This window comes from Euprymna scolopes, chromosome 23, assembly GCF_053919585.1.
Source record: "Euprymna scolopes isolate OS-2025 chromosome 23, ASM5391958v1, whole genome shotgun sequence".
Taxonomy (NCBI): Eukaryota; Metazoa; Mollusca; class Cephalopoda; order Sepiida; family Sepiolidae; genus Euprymna; species Euprymna scolopes.
In genome coordinates this window covers 10,017,842-10,034,646 of record NC_136504.1, presented here as the reverse complement: position 1 = coordinate 10,034,646, position 16,805 = coordinate 10,017,842, and the positions used below count along the sequence as shown (strand labels likewise).

General features: G+C 35.0%; 1 protein-coding gene across 8 annotated transcripts in view; it reads left to right on the top strand.

Moving 5' to 3' along the window:
* Nucleotides 1-3,099: 3,099 nt before the first annotated feature.
* The window catches only part of LOC145245740 (carnosine N-methyltransferase-like), a 380,463-nt gene continuing 366,757 nt past the window's right edge, over nt 3,100-16,805 (top strand). For all 8 annotated transcript variants that reach the window (XR_013863030.1, XM_080107334.1, XM_080107333.1 and 5 more), the window contains exon 1: nt 3,100-3,248. Coding sequence is in view for 7 of the 8 variants with exons in the window: in XM_080107334.1 (XP_079963460.1) it covers nt 3,163-3,248 (86 nt within the window). In the remaining variant the exon portion in view is untranslated. The remainder of the gene's footprint in view (nt 3,249-16,805) is intronic.

Genomic DNA, 16,805 nt, shown 5'->3' with positions numbered 1-16,805 from the left:
TACTAATTAAACTCTATTCCGGAATATTAAGAGACCCGAACTAAAAGTAGTTAAACCCCCCCCCCCAAAAAAAAAAAACAAAAACAACAATGTACAGTAAAGGTATTGCTAGCACAATGAATGATAATAAAAGTGAGCACGAAAACATGGCGTAAGAAAGTCAAAGTTCTTCTGGTGAGTTTAAATATAAACGTGTCAAATCAAGGTCTTCCATCCTCCATATTTGAGAATACACTTTACACCATATACAGGAGCATACCTTGAAAAAGAACGGGCAGGATGCAGGAAAAAGTGCTTAGGCACCAAGGACAAGTTGTTGATTAACAGAACTATTCTTGAAGACTGTAGGAAAAGGCAGAGAAATCTAAGCATGGCTTGGATCGATCATCAAAAGGCATATCATAATGTAATCAATAAATCGATACTGCAATGCATTGATCTTTATAAAATTCATTCGATAATCAAAATAAACATAGCTTTGCATATGAATATGTGGCAAACAATGATGACATTAAACCACAATTATGGAAAATTAACAATTCCAGACATAAAAATCTGAAGAGGAATTTTTCAAGGAGATAGTCCATCTCCCTTATTATTTTGCTTGGCAATAGATCCACTAAGAAAATTACTAAGTAAAAGTGAGATTGCCTACAACCTCAGCCAGGTTCGCCAACAAGAATCAAATAAAAAGTAAACCACCTTCTCTTCATGGATGACCTCAAGTTATATGCCAGTTCAGATGCCGAATTAAGTGAGCTATTACAAATTGTACATACCTTCTCTAAAGATATCGGTATTAAATTCAGTTTGGATAAATGTGCCAAGTGCTCTATCAGAACTGGAAAGAAGATTCGCATGGAAAACACAGCTTGATGAGGATGCTGAGATCAGAGACCTAGAAGAGCAGGAAAGATAAAAATATCTTGGTAAAGATGAAAACGATGTAATTCAGCAGAATGAGAGAAAAAATAAGCAAAGAGTATGTGCGCCGTGTCAGAAAAATTTGCAAAACAGAAATAATAAACAAAAACAAAGTGACTGCCATAAACCAACTATCTATGCCAGTGGTGACGTATAGCTTTGGCATTGCTGACTGGCCACAGAAAGAAATTAACAGGCTAGACACTAAAACAAGAAAAATGTTAACATTATACAGAGTCATATACAGAAACCAGTATCTACCAAGACTGTATCTACCAAGAGGAGCAGGAGGTATGGGTTTGTCAGAGATTAACCATCAACACTGAGCCACTATTGTGAGCACTGGGCAATATCTGATAAGCTTAAAATGGTATTTGAACACCAAGAAAAGAGAGCCAGTAGAATTATTTCCATCACAAAACTGGCCAAACATTTTGCACATGACTGTGTTACAAATGAGATAGAAACAGAAAGCAAGCTTGCAACAGAAATAGCCCAAAAGAGTCGTCAAAAATACACTAAGACTTTCCATTGCAGAAAACTGGAAGAATGGGCTAACCAACAGCATGCAAAGTATTTCCTGGATGGACTATCACAGGAATATATAAAGGCAGCTCTGTAGATTGGCTTGGAAAAAGGATCTCTTTACTAGGATCAGGAGAGAATGATAATTGCCGCTCAAGATCGAGGATTAATGGCCAATGCTTTTAAAAAGATGAGTGGTCTCAGCAATAACAATAAGTGCACGTTCTGCCACACAGAAATAGAGAGTGTGAACCACCTGACATCCAATTGTAAAGTCCTGTTGGGGGACGGCTATTATACAATGCGACACAATGGAGTGTGTAAATATCTCCTCTAAAAAATCTGTAAAAACTTGAATATCGAATGTAGTAGCAAATGCTGGGAACATGTTTACCAGAAAGAATAGTTGGAAATAAGTCATACACCATCCACTATGACTACGCAATTCCTACAGCTACATACCTAGAAAATGGGGCTATTTAAGCCTGACATAGTGATATGGGACAAAAAGGAGAAAGTGGCAACCCTAGTTGAAGTAAGCGTTCCTAATGACGCTGGCCTTAACAGAGCAGAGAGGGAGAAAATAACAAAATACCAAGGACTTATGTACGACATGAAAAGGAACTGGAATCTTAAGAAGGTATCAATCATACAAGTCATTATAGAAGCAACCGGGCTAACAAAAAGGAATTTCAAAAACTATTTGGCAAATATACCCGGTGAACCAAGTGCTAAAGAAATACAAACTATAGCACTTAAAGGGACGGTTAGAATCTTAAAAAGATCTCTCGGTTGGAGTAACTAAACTAATGGGAGAATGCTTGTCATTTGGTAGAAGGCCCCATCTGCAGGAAAAACAAAATGATCAGAAAATTAAAACAAAAAGGTTGAGAATAGAGAAAACGCCATAGATCCAGATGGAGATATATTGTGGTCGACTTGGCTAATACAGTAATATAGCCGAGCTTATCATTGTTATCTAAGAGGAGATACAGAATTTGGTATTTGATGTTAGCATGCTATTCAGTTAACCATCCATTTTGAACATCATAACATCGGACCATCTTGAAATAAGTGACAAGTTAGCATTGAGTGTTCTAATGTGATCCCATCTACACGACTTAGGCCAACCCGAGGCACGTCATTCTATCTCAGAGACGCACGAATTGTAACCCCGCAAAACGCCTGTTTTCATTCCAAACGATTCTGATTCACGATCCCCATTGCCAAACGATTACCGTTTCTCTTGATATTTTAAAAAATTTTTTAATCATGGAATTTAATGGTATTACTAAATTATTAAATTGTTTTTATTATTGCTAAAACAACATTTTAAAGGATTCAACTTAAGTTCATATCAATAAGAAATGGAACCAGTTGAATTTTGGATAGTTAAATTCCGACTTTGAGATATTCACTTCTAATGGCACCAATTGAATTTTCCGGAATATAAACATTTGTTTCTTAAATTCGGGATGAGTAGATTGATGAAACCCTGGTATCCCCAACGGACACAGTAATCTGAAAATGTTGTTTCAATCGATAATAATCCAACGTCCCCTTTCCCAAAAGACACTTTTAGAGGAGATAAAACCATTGTGCACACCAGGCTGAGAAAACGTGATTGTGGCGTGAATAGGCTTCCGTAATTTCACTTGGTGGATTGTTTGGTCGCTATTGGTCGTTGTTGTTTGCCAGTTTCAGCTTTTAAGCATGGCGGAAGAAAATAATGTTAAAGATGCTGATGAGTTGGAGAAGGAGCATTTTGTAAGGATTGTAAATGCATTCAAATATTACAGGTGAGAAAGAAGAGGACATTTCTTATCAACTGGGGGTTAATTTTTTATTTTTGCTTTTTGGAGGGAAACAAAATAATTAAATATTACGAATCAAAACATATCCGATCTGCTTCGTACACGAGGCCGGCTTTTGTCAAAACTGTTTCTTAATTTATTTATTTTTTATTGTTGTGAATTGAGATTATATATATATATATATTTGTTAAATTGTTTTGGATTTTATTTTTGGCGAAATACAAGAATAAGTTTTCGTATTTAATTTAGTAGATTTATTCTAGAATAATAACAAAAAAAGAAAATCGATCCAAAATGTAAATATATGTTTCAATGATTTAAAGAAATTTTATGATTTTTTTTTCGTATTTTTATTTTCTTTTTCAATAAAATTTCAATAAAAAAAAAAATATTGATCTTAAAATTAAAATTTATTTAGTACTGAGAAATATTTCTTTTCTTTAATTTGAAAGATACGTTTTAAACAATTTTAGAAATATTTTGTTGTTCTCGAATAAAGAAATATTTGAAAAAAAAGATAATCACATTTTGTTTTTTGCTATGAAAAAATTCAATTATTATTTAAATTTAAAAATTATGGTGCTTCTGCACTTTTGTTACCGCGCTATTTAAAAAAATTTTTTTTTCAAGTTTACGATATCTTTTATTTTAATTGTTAAGTGAAAGCAGAGAATAGTTAGAAAACACCCTCCCCTCTCCATGTTAAGAATGGCTTTCTAAATAACGTTATTATTATTATTTCAGCACAGTAACAAAAGTGCATAAGTACCAAAATTATTTTATAAAACTGAAATGTCTAAATTAATTCTATTAAAGAAGAAAAAAAGCTTCATAAATCATTCCCCCCAAAAATTTTACAATAAATGAAAAAGAATTTATTTGAATTATTGATAAAATCAATAATATTTTAGTGGGTTTGGGGTCTAAGGAGAAAAACAGGATACTAGTGCACTTATTGATCCGTGTTGAATATTATTATTTAGGGACTGAGGAGGGTGTTTTGTACCTATTCTGTACTTTAACCTTACCATTTAATAAGGTGCTAGTGCAGAGAGTGATCCCCGCTATTTTTTTAAATCGTATTTCCAAGTGTAATTAAACTTTTATATGTTTTTTTTTATTTTTTTATTCAGTTGTAAAGTTGAAGTATAGGTACAAAACAAAACACCCTCCCCTGCCCATGTTAAGAATGGCTTTTTAAATAATAACGTTATTATTTACGTCCGGATCACTCTCTGCACTAGTACCTTTAATAAAAACAGATATAAAACTTTAATTAAATTTGAAAAGAAAATACTATTTAAAAAATAGCTCGGGTCAATAAGTGTACTAGCATAAAAAAAGTCCAAACAAAAACAAGTATTCAAAATCATTTTTATTTTCATTTCGTTCTAAAATCATGGTATTTGTATAGCTCCAGCCCCCATGGCTCTCGAGTTTTTCGTTAAAATTTTATAATGATTTAGAAAAGTTTAAAGGTGACCATAACAACAACAACAACAACAACAACAACAAAAATAAAACAAAAAACAAAACAACAACAAAAAAATCAATGTTTTTACTGAAATATTGTCGCATTGCATTAAAAAAAAGAAGGTACCGTACTATTGTTTTAGATAGGATTTTCAAGTTAAATTCAATTTTTAAGGTATCTTGTTTATTAAATTATTAGGTGGGAGTATAGAAGAACTCACTCCCCATGTTAAGAATGGGTTTCTAAATAACTTAATTTCAGCACGGTCCGTATTCTGCATCCTACGTACTAAATAGAATTATATTGTGTTTATGGTGCTTATGCAGAGAAGATACCGTACTATATTTTTTAATTTTTTAAATAATATTTTGAATTTAAATTCAAATGTTGCAGTATCTTTTGTTTATTAAATAGTTACAAAGTACCCTCCCTATATTAAAAATGGATTTCTAAGTAACGTTATTATTTCAGAGCACCAGCACCACCTGAATTGTGCATAAATACCGTGATTATTTGTCTGGTGTTGCTTGGAAATATTTTTACAGTTTGGTTTTTCCTTCAGTAAGAATAGCAATGGAAATATTGAATTTCAATCAAAATCAATGCTTCCTACTTAATTGTCATGTTGAAATTAGTAAAATATCCAAAAATTACGAAAAATGATAAAAGTAGAAAACGAATGCACTTGTATTACCGTGCTAATAACGCTATTATTTAGAAAGCTATTCTTAACGTGGAGAGAGGAAGATGTTTTGTAATTATTCGGCACTTTAACCTAACAATTTGAATTTAACTCGAAAATACTATTTAAAAAAAAATGATAGCACGGTAACATAAGTGCATAAGCCATCCATCCACCCATAGCCTTGTAGATGTTTTTGCAGCGAGGAGTTCTTTTTTCAGGGTGAGGGTGCTGGCTGGCTCCACGCCCAACCTTCCCAGAAGGTACAGACAGCGCCTAGCCTTCCCAAATGGTCACCCATCTGGTACTGCCAGGCTCAACGTTGCTCAACTTCGGTGATCTGGCGAGAACCGGGGTGTCAACGTGATTGTGCCGTACAAGTGCATAAGCGCCAAATGAATTCTTACTGAATAAAGTTTTCGAAGGAAACTGCTAGTTTTTGTTTTAAATAATAAACATACGAGTTCGTATCCTAGCAAGGGAGGTAACTGCAATCGGTCTTGTTACATTTCAATGGCGGATCAATGAATCGTAAAATCGTGAAAGTACGTATTTTATATAAATAATGCAGTACTAGCGGGACCTGTGGAAATTCCACGGCGGACTCTTTCATATGTAATATATTGATGTTGGCATTCTGTGGATGTTCAGTGTAAGTGAAGACACCCTGATATTTTTGTAGCTCTTTATGTTAAAACTGCAAAAATATTTATCTAAGCTAGTAGGGACGCTCAGCGTAGCCCGGTCGTAAAATACGCTTAAATATAATGTATTAATTTATGCACATTTCGTATATATTATTATAGAGTCAATTCTTATATATTATAAATATGTGGTTCCAAAAGTATATCCACATGACTTGAGTTCCTTCAGCTAAAACCGAAACCAAAACTTCTGAAGAATTCTTGGTAAAATTTATTACAAGAAATGGAAGGTCATAATAATTAAACGACAGTCACTCGGAAGAAAACAGATGTGAGTGTGATAACACAAGAATATGTTACTATTTGCGACATGACCATTAAGGAAATAACATTGGTTTTTGATTGAAATTCAATTTTATGACGTTCGAATTTTGTTCTTATTTCGAAGAAACTGCATTTATTTTAAATTGTTGCATTTCAGAATAAAAAAAAACAGCCGACATATATTAAAAAACAACAACAACAAAAAAAAAACTGTAAATATAAATCAAGTGTTTCTCCGTTTTTTCTTTGTTTTTTTTTCTTTGTTTTTTTTTTGTTTCATTTTATAAACCCAGGTTTAATACTGTGTGCCAGATTTTATTGATCTAATTTGGCCAATCACCATTTTTGTAAAAAAAAAAAAAAAAAAAAAAAAAAAAAAAAAAATATATATATATATATATATATATATATATAAAAATATAAAAGTTTCTAAATTCTAATCAAGAAAAAAAAAATTATGGTAAAATTGTAGATAAACACCTTCAACTACCCCCCCCCCCCGACATTCTGCTTTTTTTAGGCGATTACATGTGAACACACCCCGATAAACTTTGCGGAAAGAAGGAAAGAACACGCATGTGAACATTAATTTAGAATTTAAAGTAGGGGATCAGTTTCGTAATCCTTCATTTCTTTGGCATTCTAACTTTTTAGGGTTGTTAACTTTTTTTGGTATTCATGCAGAGAGTGATCCGTGCTGAAATAATAAGGCTATTATTTAAAAAGCCATTCTTAACATGGGGAGGGGAGGGCGTTTTGTACCTATTCTGTACTTTAGCCTTACAATTGAATAAAAAAAATAAAAACATACCATAAAACTTTAATTAAACTTGGGAATACGATTTAAAAAATAGCGCGGATCATTCTGCATTAGCATCCTTTTTTTTTTTTTTTAAGCCTAAATTTTAAAGGGTGTAAAAACACACGTGTAATGGCATAAAAAAGTAGATTCTTCCCTAAAAAGAGGGGTAAACTGCTTTATAATGCTAGTACTGCTCAGAAATGTGAGATCGTTTGATGTTAAATTTATTATTTACGTTTTGTTTTTTTTGTTTTTTGCTTTTTTTTACGTTTTTTTCTTTCTTTTTTAAAATTATTTACGTGATTTTTGGAATAAGACATCTTCGTTCTGTGACGGACGTACACAATAAAGATTTTTCTTTATTAAAAAAAAAAATAATAATAATAATTAGGTTGAATTCCGAATAAGAACCGACATTTTTAATTTGATATTTTATAAAATTAAATCCATAAATAAAAACCAAAAATGAATGAAAAAAGAATTGGATTCCTAAAAAATTCACAGAAGAGACATTTTGATTGATTTGTCAGCTGCTTATCAGTGCATCGTCTGCGGCATTTGAGACGATGAGGTTTCGTTAAAAAAAAAACATAAAAAGGAAAGGGGAACATGTTAAGATGGCTGCTCTTGAAGGGGGTGATTTGTGTACTTTTTTACATTAACTGACATCATTTTACCCCTCCCTCTCTGCAAAATGAAATAATTCATGAAATGGCCCCTTAAACTCTATACTTCTCTTTACTCCCTAAAAACACTCTTATTTTAAAATGTTCTTGACTTGCTTTAATGTAAGATTTCGAGGGGGGGGGGGATTGTCTGTTGTAATGTGTAACCCCTTTAAAAAAAAAAAAAACAAGAAAAAACAAACAAAAAAAAGCAATAACAATGCATTTAATTCAGGAATTTTTGTAAATAAACACGAATTATTTTCAAATTAAAATATATCTGTAAATTTGCACCCTTCAAATGTTAATATTTCCCAATTTTATGCATGAATATAAAAAATAAACAGATTTCTCAAAATGTTTTCTCCACGAAAACTTTCACTTTGCCATGTTTATTTGTTGTTTTTATTTGTTCAACAGAAGCCGAATAATATCCTTATATATAAAAAGAGGTAAATTTTAATCTATTTTCCACCTTAACATTTTCCTTTAAAATGACTACTTGAGTGTGTATTTATACACTGTAAGAAATTATTTCTCACATCCCAATTTACTCCCTGCAGAAGCAAAAGAATCCACAGATACAAAAGCCATACATTTCAAACCCAAAATTTATTCAAAAGTAACAGCAATGAAAGTTTATTGGTTCTGATGTAGTCCATTTGCAAAATGGTGGCCAGTTTTGCCTCTATAGCATAGAGCCGATAGTATGAACTCCTGTTGTTGGAGTGTTAGTTCTTTATTCCTCGAAAGGATCCATGTATATTCATGGTGGACTCTGCGGAAATGTTGGCGCCTATAATTAGTCATAATGCGAGTCGATTGGGACTCTAGTTGAATTGAGATAAGATCCAATATTTGGTAAATAAAACATGAAAAAATGTTCACGAATGTCATCCTGTAATTATGATGATTTCAGCAATATAAAATTGTCTCTGCTTGTAGAGATGTGATCCTTTCTTCACCAACAGTTTGGTGATACAACATGAAGATATTGACGTAGCTCCCTTCACGTGTGGGAGCTGCTGAGTTGGAGTCCATCCCTTGAAGAGTTCCTGCTGGGACTGAAAAATAAAAGCATGATACAAAAAGGGTGCCAAGCAATTCACTTGACTCATTCAAAATTAACCAATCACGGACGACCACCAAACTGCGTGGACGGCCTAAACAAAAAAGATGGCAAATGTAAATGGAATTTCTCATGACACATAGATTCGAAAAAGTTGTCAAAAAACAAATATATAACAAATAAATGTTATCAAAAGAAAGATAAGTTACTTTTTTACCTAACTGGATACCTTTTTAGCGTTTTTATTTAATGTAACAGGTTTATTCATACATACAGTGTTTAGCGATGTATCGGAAAATTTAAAATGGCGCTCGACTCTCTCTCTTGATTACAGTAAGTTTGGGAAAATGAGTTAAAAATAAAAAACTATACAAAATGCTGTTAGAAACTCTCTCAATATGTTACCATGACATAGGCTGACATATATTTGGTGGTTTTCTAACAGTATTTTGTGTAGTTTTTTATTTTTAACACCTTTTCCCAAACTTACTGTGTTCAAGAGAGAATTGGGTGCCATTTTAAATTTTACAATATATCGGTAAACACTGTGTTTTTCGAGCTGAATAAACATGTTACATTCAATAAAAACACTAAAAAAGTGTCCAGTTAGGTAGAAAAGTAACTTATCTTGTCTTTGATAACATTTATTTATGATATATTTGTTTTTTGACAACTTTTTTGAATCTATGTGCGTAGTAATACAAACCCCACGAAACCCGAGAAATTACGCACAAGCGCGCACTTACCAAAATGGCCATCAGTAATAACATAAGAAATGGCATTGCTTAATATCCGGAAAACTACTTACTTGCAGAAAATTGAAATGCGATAAACGTTTTCAGCATAGCTGAAAACCTTCAAAAGTAATCATTTTAAAGGGAAATGTTAAAGTGGAAACCAGGTAAAGATTTACCAAAACAATTGTTGAAGTTTATAGGTCGGTGCAGAATGATGGAGTTCATAGGTACTTATGAAATATATATTTTTTTTGTTTTTATTAGGTTTTGTCAAAAAAAGTAACAAAAAAAAAATTTGGACAACTTAAAAATAAAGTTACAAAAAAATTTTTTTTAAATTATGAAACAATTTTGGTGCAAATAGCACAATGGAGTCTGAAATTCGAGCTTAGCTTTCACTTTGGGAAAGTTAGAACACGTGGTACTTGGTCGACAGTATCACAGCAGAAAATTAACCCTTTGTTTTTCTAAGTTCACAACTTGTCACTACTCGTTTCAAATTAAAAAAAACTCTTTAAAATAAGTAAAAACATTAAAAACTGTATTTGTGCATCTGTTACTGAAATAATAATGTTATTAAAAACCATTCTTAACATGAGGAGGGGATGATATTTTGTGCTTTCACCTTATAATTTAATAAACAAATATATCGTAAAACTGAATTTAACTTGAAAATACTATTTAAAAAAATAGTGTGGTAACATAGATGCATATGCACCTTAAAAATTGACCTAGGTAGGGAGAAGAGTAACTTATCTTGCCTTTGGTAGCATTTATTTGTTATATATTGGTTTCTTTACCACGGTTTCAATTTGTTGTCTATAATAATAATTTTTTTTTTTTTTTGTGGAGTGGGTACAAAGATAGCGTCATGATGTTCTCAAAAAGTTGTAAATAAAAAATAATGACAGGAAAAAATTGGGAGTGTATGTATTTTTAAATTTTTTATTGTTGTGGAGGGGCCTGAAAGATTGCATAGATCAAAACAGAGGAGGCTAAGGTGTGGGGAAGCAAATCCGGTCCTGCACGCAATAGCTTTGCCTGGCAGATTAAGAGCTAGGGTCTCTGCTTTTGATGACATCCCCGTCTTTGTGTCGTACTTCTGAAACATCAAGGTAGTAATGGAGGCGCTCATGCAGTATAAAAAGATCACAGGGACCAAAATCAACTGCAGCAAGCCGGTAGGTCTGTGATTGACGGCTTAGAGGGACGCCACTACCCTTCCAGCTATCTTCAGTTCGATGGATGACCACGTTTGGATCTTTGGCATGTGGTTTGGATTGGGTCTCCAACTCGAAATGAATTGGTCAGAGATATGGTGAAAGGTTGGAGCAGAGGTTGGCTTGTGGGTTCGAAGGAAACTTTCCTTAAAGCGTAGAGCAGAGGTGTGCACCACTTACATCTTTCCTCTCATTCCATACTAACTGGCTATACTTCCTCTGCCTACGAATTATCTAAAATTCCTTCAGTATGTCCTGTCCTCACTTCTTTGGGACAAGGGTAAGCATTGGGTTCGCAGACAGGTCTGTGTTCAACATCCATATGAGGGAGGCTTGGAACCGCCCAATTGAGACATTGAGAGTCTGTTTCCTGAGTTGAACATTGGCAGAAGAGTCTGCATGGAACCCCATTGGTGGATGGTACCTTTCCCCACTTCATCTTTAACTAAGTCGGTCGAGGCTCATTATAGGCCGTGGGATGATAGTGTAGAGTCATGCTCAGGAAGATCGCAAGGTTTAGCGATCTTTTATGACTTTTCAAGAAAGGAACTGTATAGGGAACTAGTTAGTGGAGGGGCTGCTGACAACCTGCTCGTCGAGCGTATGGAGTTGTCAAAGGAAGAGATCTGCACCCAGTGGAGCTGGGTGCCAGGTTTGAGTCATTTTAACAACTCTGAATTTTCCATGACTTAGCGATTGACCCAAAACGCATTACCCCTCAACGCCATACAATACAGTGCCAAATTAGTGAGGTCGTCCTAGTCCCCATTGCAAAAAACCAGCAGAGGAAATGCCAGAACACTTTGAATGCAGTGAACTGCGGGACGGCGCCTATGTCAACAAGGTGACTGCTTGTATCAATCTCGAGCATCCTTGCCCGCTTGACGCATCCTACATCATCCACAGTGAAACAGAATGATGTTTCTCGCAATCCTAGCCATAGCAAGAATGGTGGTGTGAACGTTGCAACTGAATGAGAAGGGGGGTTGATCTTTTGCTGATCAGGATCTGATCGCGTTCTTTAAACAGCAAGATCTGATGTGATAGGAAAAGATTACATTCTGCGCCCTGTGCCAGAAAATGGATCAAAAAAGTGAATAGAGGTGCCTGGGTCCTTTTGGACTTGTGGGCTGGCGCCGAGTCCTGCTGCCATATCCAGGGTCTGCCAGTGGCCACCTGATTGCACCAAGGGATCACCACACTTTTCAGTACATCCAGATACACTTTGGTGTTCACTTTCAAGCCTACTTTAAGAATGTATGGTGACTTGATGTGGCCCTCACTTGAAACCACACCAAAGACCATAACCATGGCCAGAAACTTTGTTTTCACCACCCTGAGCACATCCCTGTTATTCGTGGCAATCCAGTGATGGTTTTGGCTGTTGTGCACCTGGTCCTGGCAGAAATTCTTTGTATGTTTGATTTCTTGGAATGCTTCAGTTTGTTGAGCAACCTGATGAACTTGATTAGCCCGGGGTTCTTTGTCTTTGTCAGTCAAGATCTTACCTGTCTGGACCTATGCTTCAAGTCCTTCTTCACATATGCGTTCACAGACGCCTAAATTTCTGGCAATCTTCCGAATATGCCGCTGGAGAGTTTCATCAGTTAATGCCTAGGCGTTTTCGATGAACTGCTTGGTCCGCGTCTTCCTGGCAGTGTCATTGGGCTTCCGCTACACCACTTCCAAAGGGTTGTCCGATGCGTTGAACTCTGCCTTTGAATGTTGAACCATTTGGATTTGCATTTTGAGGGTGATGGCAATGGTCCTGTTGTCATAACTTAGATCAGTAGAGAGCATGAGTTGTACAGCGTTGCATCTCCGATCTCGCTCGTTGAACAGTGTGTCACTTTTAGACATGAAAGCTCTTATCGCTCTTGGGATTTGTACACAACTGGCCAACTAGTAGATGGTCTGCAACAAAAAAGAACAAAAAAGGAAAACCTGTTTTCATCAAATGGAAATGGAATCATGTCGTCTTTTCTAGGGCGACAATTTTTTCATTCCCTCTTGTACACAGTAAATATGCTACTTAAAACTAAAATAAGTGGAAAATTTAAGGAAATACTTAGTATTTACCAAAATTTCAAGAGATTACCCCTCTCAGAGACATGTATTTGGAGATCTGGTTCGATCATCCATCTAGGAGAAGGAAAACATATAAAACCAATGAGGGAAGTTGGTCTCATTAGTCCTTGTTGACAACCTTCTTAGAGTTGGAATCTCAAACAAACGTATCAGATTTGCAAGGCTAAATTGCTTAATGACTAGATAAACTATGCCTATTGTCCAGCTTTGTACTCCTTCTTCTATTAACCAGATGCAGATGACTAAAATAATGAATGCCGTCCCATCCATCTCTTTCTCTATCTGGGCATCTTTGAAAACATTTCTTGCCACTTAAATTCATATGACTAGATGGAATTGTTCTTATTGTATCAGATTGAGGGTACAGGTTTTACAGCTTGTCTTGCTGCTGTTATTGATTTGCAGTACAGGAGCCCTAACTCTTAGGTAGTGCTAAGATCAGCTGTTGTATTATATCGGGGTAATTGTAGTGCCATATTGCGCATAGAAAGGGACACTACACTTATTTCCGATGGACTATTTTGAGGCCAGAACCTTCTTTATAGACAAAGTTGGTACAGACTAACAAACCTAAAAAATAGAAATAGATTTGGCAAGTGTAACCATAATGGATTGCTGCTCCTAAAAACCTGATCTCTTAATCACCAATACTGTTTCATTAAGCTAATTGGAACAAAACCACCTGGATGCACCAAAGATCCAAACACTAGCATCTGATTAGGCTATGTAGGGTACTAAGTGCTGGATTGACCATAGACTTGTTTTCTCGAAGCTTAGACTCTGTATTGTAGCCAAGCGGCAGACACAGAGAACAAAGATGGCCAAGCACATTAACATCTCCAAACTAAAAGTGGGAGCAAATGCAACTCTCCTTGCGAATAATCTCAATGGAAGACTTGCTGAACTACAGTTTGGTTATTCTGATATTGAAGATGACTGGACAGACTTCAAGGAAGCTGTACATACTTCATCACTGGAAGTGATTGGACCATTCCAGAAGAAACATGATTGGTTTGATGATAATGATGAGATACAGGAACTATTCATAAATAAGGCATAAGTGTCACAATGCACTTCAGCAGAATCCAAGTTCCATCTCAAAAGAGGAAGCATTTACAAAGTACTGGTCAAATAAAACTATGCAAAATACAAGATAGTTTGATGATGAATCTCTCAACACAGAAATAGGCAGATATGCATGACTCAAAGAGATTGCATGATGCCCTTAAATATAGAGACCACAGGTTTTCGTCACTCTGAATCCTAATGAGATGAAACTGATAACAGAGCGTGCCAATATTTTATACAGATGTGCTGAGCACCTCAACTCTGTACTAAATAGGCCTTATTTAATCAATGATGAGGCAATTGCACAACTTCCACAAATTAAACTCTTGATGAGTTGCTCACTATCTAGGAAGTCGAGAAAGCTGTAAAGCAGCTTTCTTATAGCAAAGCTGTAGGCTCTAATTGCATACTGGCTGCAATGCACTTGAAGTACCGTTCCAACAACTTTTGGAAAGCCCCATAGAAGTCCTCTCATGTGCGAGTGTTAATGACCCTCGTCATAGCCTCTTTCATCTCCAGTCGTCTCATGACGGCAGCCTCTAAAGTTTTCCTTGAGCTTAAGGAATAACCAAAAGTTACTTGATTCCCATGACAATGCCTTTCTTTCTGATCTTCTCTGAGAACTCTTGGGACAAACTTTATTCAAATCTTCCACATCGTCAGTTCCTCACGAATAATTGTGTGTACAGTTCCAACACTAACATCAAACTGTGCACTTATAGACACACGACAGTTCTTATTCATGAAATTCTCTATTTAGCCAATCAACTTTGATCTTCTGACTTCCTTACTCCTCCCACATGTCTTATCATCCCTTACAGACTCCCTGCTTTCCTTGAATCTCTTATGCCACTCAAAAACTGATGCTCGATTCATGCAAGATTATCCAAAAGCAGTCTGAAGCATTCCGTATGTTTCTGTGGCATTTTTTCCAAGTTAAAAACAGAATTTTATTGCACATCGTTCTTCTAAAGTGTCCTCACGTCCAGATTACATTTTTGAAATTCACCAGCTATGACAATCAGGCGTTAGTAAGGTGTATTCCAATTCCTGTTGTAGCTGTTCATTTGAACCTGAAATCATAAAAATTAGTCAATCATATCGTAAGATGTATAGCAATAAGATACTGAATTTTCAGGAGTCTACAACAGTTTTAAAATGTCTGTACAAAAAAAAAAGTCTGGGAACTTATTGAAGGCACCTCATAAGTAGATTACATCCTTTATGTAAATATGAGCAATGAATTCTATCTGTTCATGATGAGTTAAAGCATGCTAAGCATCAGCAGCAGCTAACTTGAAGTATTAGTATTATTTGTACAACAAGTGGTTGTCATTTTTGATGACATGGGCACACCAGCTGTAGGTCAAAGTAAACAAGGCGCATGGACTAAGTGGGAGAGCAAAAAAAAACCCCAAAAAACTAATTACATGGTGCAACTGTAAATATATGCAGTCTAAAAACGTAAGCTTTCTTATAAAAGCAGCCTATCATATCTTAACAACACTAGTTAACCTTCATGTATGGGGGTTAACTACATCTGATCAATGCAGGGCATGTGGGAAAACTGCCAACCTCAAACATATTCTCACTGCTACACCTAGTGACACAATGAAGTATTGAAGGTTGTTGTGGAAGCTGCAAAGATATGTTGTGTGACTGTGACTGTCAATTAAGCTCAAAATGTCACCAGTAGAGCAATTCATTTCGTTAAAGAAGGAAATAGTTAAAAATCTTTATGTAAAAATGGGCAGAGATCGTCATTGTTTGAAAGCTGCAAGGACTGGTGCGTTGCGTTCAACTTAGAACGCCAGCCCATATTTCCAACTAAAATAGCGTTAATGGATTAATGTCTGGATATCGTCATTTGGTCCAATTATTTTTTAAAAATTTCATTGTTAAATTAACGGTTCTCTTTGAGGAAAATTTTGACTGGGCACAGCAGCATAAGTTGGAAAGCATTTTATCTATTTGTCAACAGTTTCATTAAGTTTGAAAATACTTTCTAAAAATCATGTCAAGTTGGTCCAATGGTTATCATACTTTCTGTCTTTAGGTTTGGGTTTCGATCTCATTTTGAGTATTGCTTATTTTTTTTTCTTCTTTTAATTACAAAATGTGAACAGTTTAGAAAAAAAAAAACATGATACTTGCATGCACATGTTTCTTTCCATTTTTTATTTATTTATTTATTTTTTTTTTTAAAGAATTTAATGTTACGTTTAATACCGGACAACACCGGGTTCATCTTCTAGTAATAAATATGAAATTTGCATGGATTAAAATATTTAAGCATATTTTACGACTCTGCAAAGGCCGGGCACGCGCTGCTAGTAAATAATATTTTAAAGATAATTTCAAAAACTTGATGCTTGTTCTTGAGTTGCTTTATGTGAATCAAACAATAATTTTAGAAAAATTTATTTCACACCAGAAACTCTCATGCTCTCTTTTCATATTTAAAGGATTTTTGTCAAAGAATTTCTGCAAGTGTTTAACTTAGCAACACTAAACATTATAGTTCTGAAGTTTTGAGATGCGGGCTGATTGTTTGTATTACTTGTTTTGATTGGACTATTGTTCTCATCTTGAGACACATGAGACTGGGAAAGGTTGAAAAGTTGGGACTAGCCGATCACATGGAAAGAAAAAGGAACGCTCTGCCCTTTGTGGAACGAGGTCAAAATAATTGACAGGGATGCAAGGTGGAGGGTCAGGTGACTCAAGGAGGCAGCACATATGCTAAAAAAAAAAAAAAATAACTAAGCA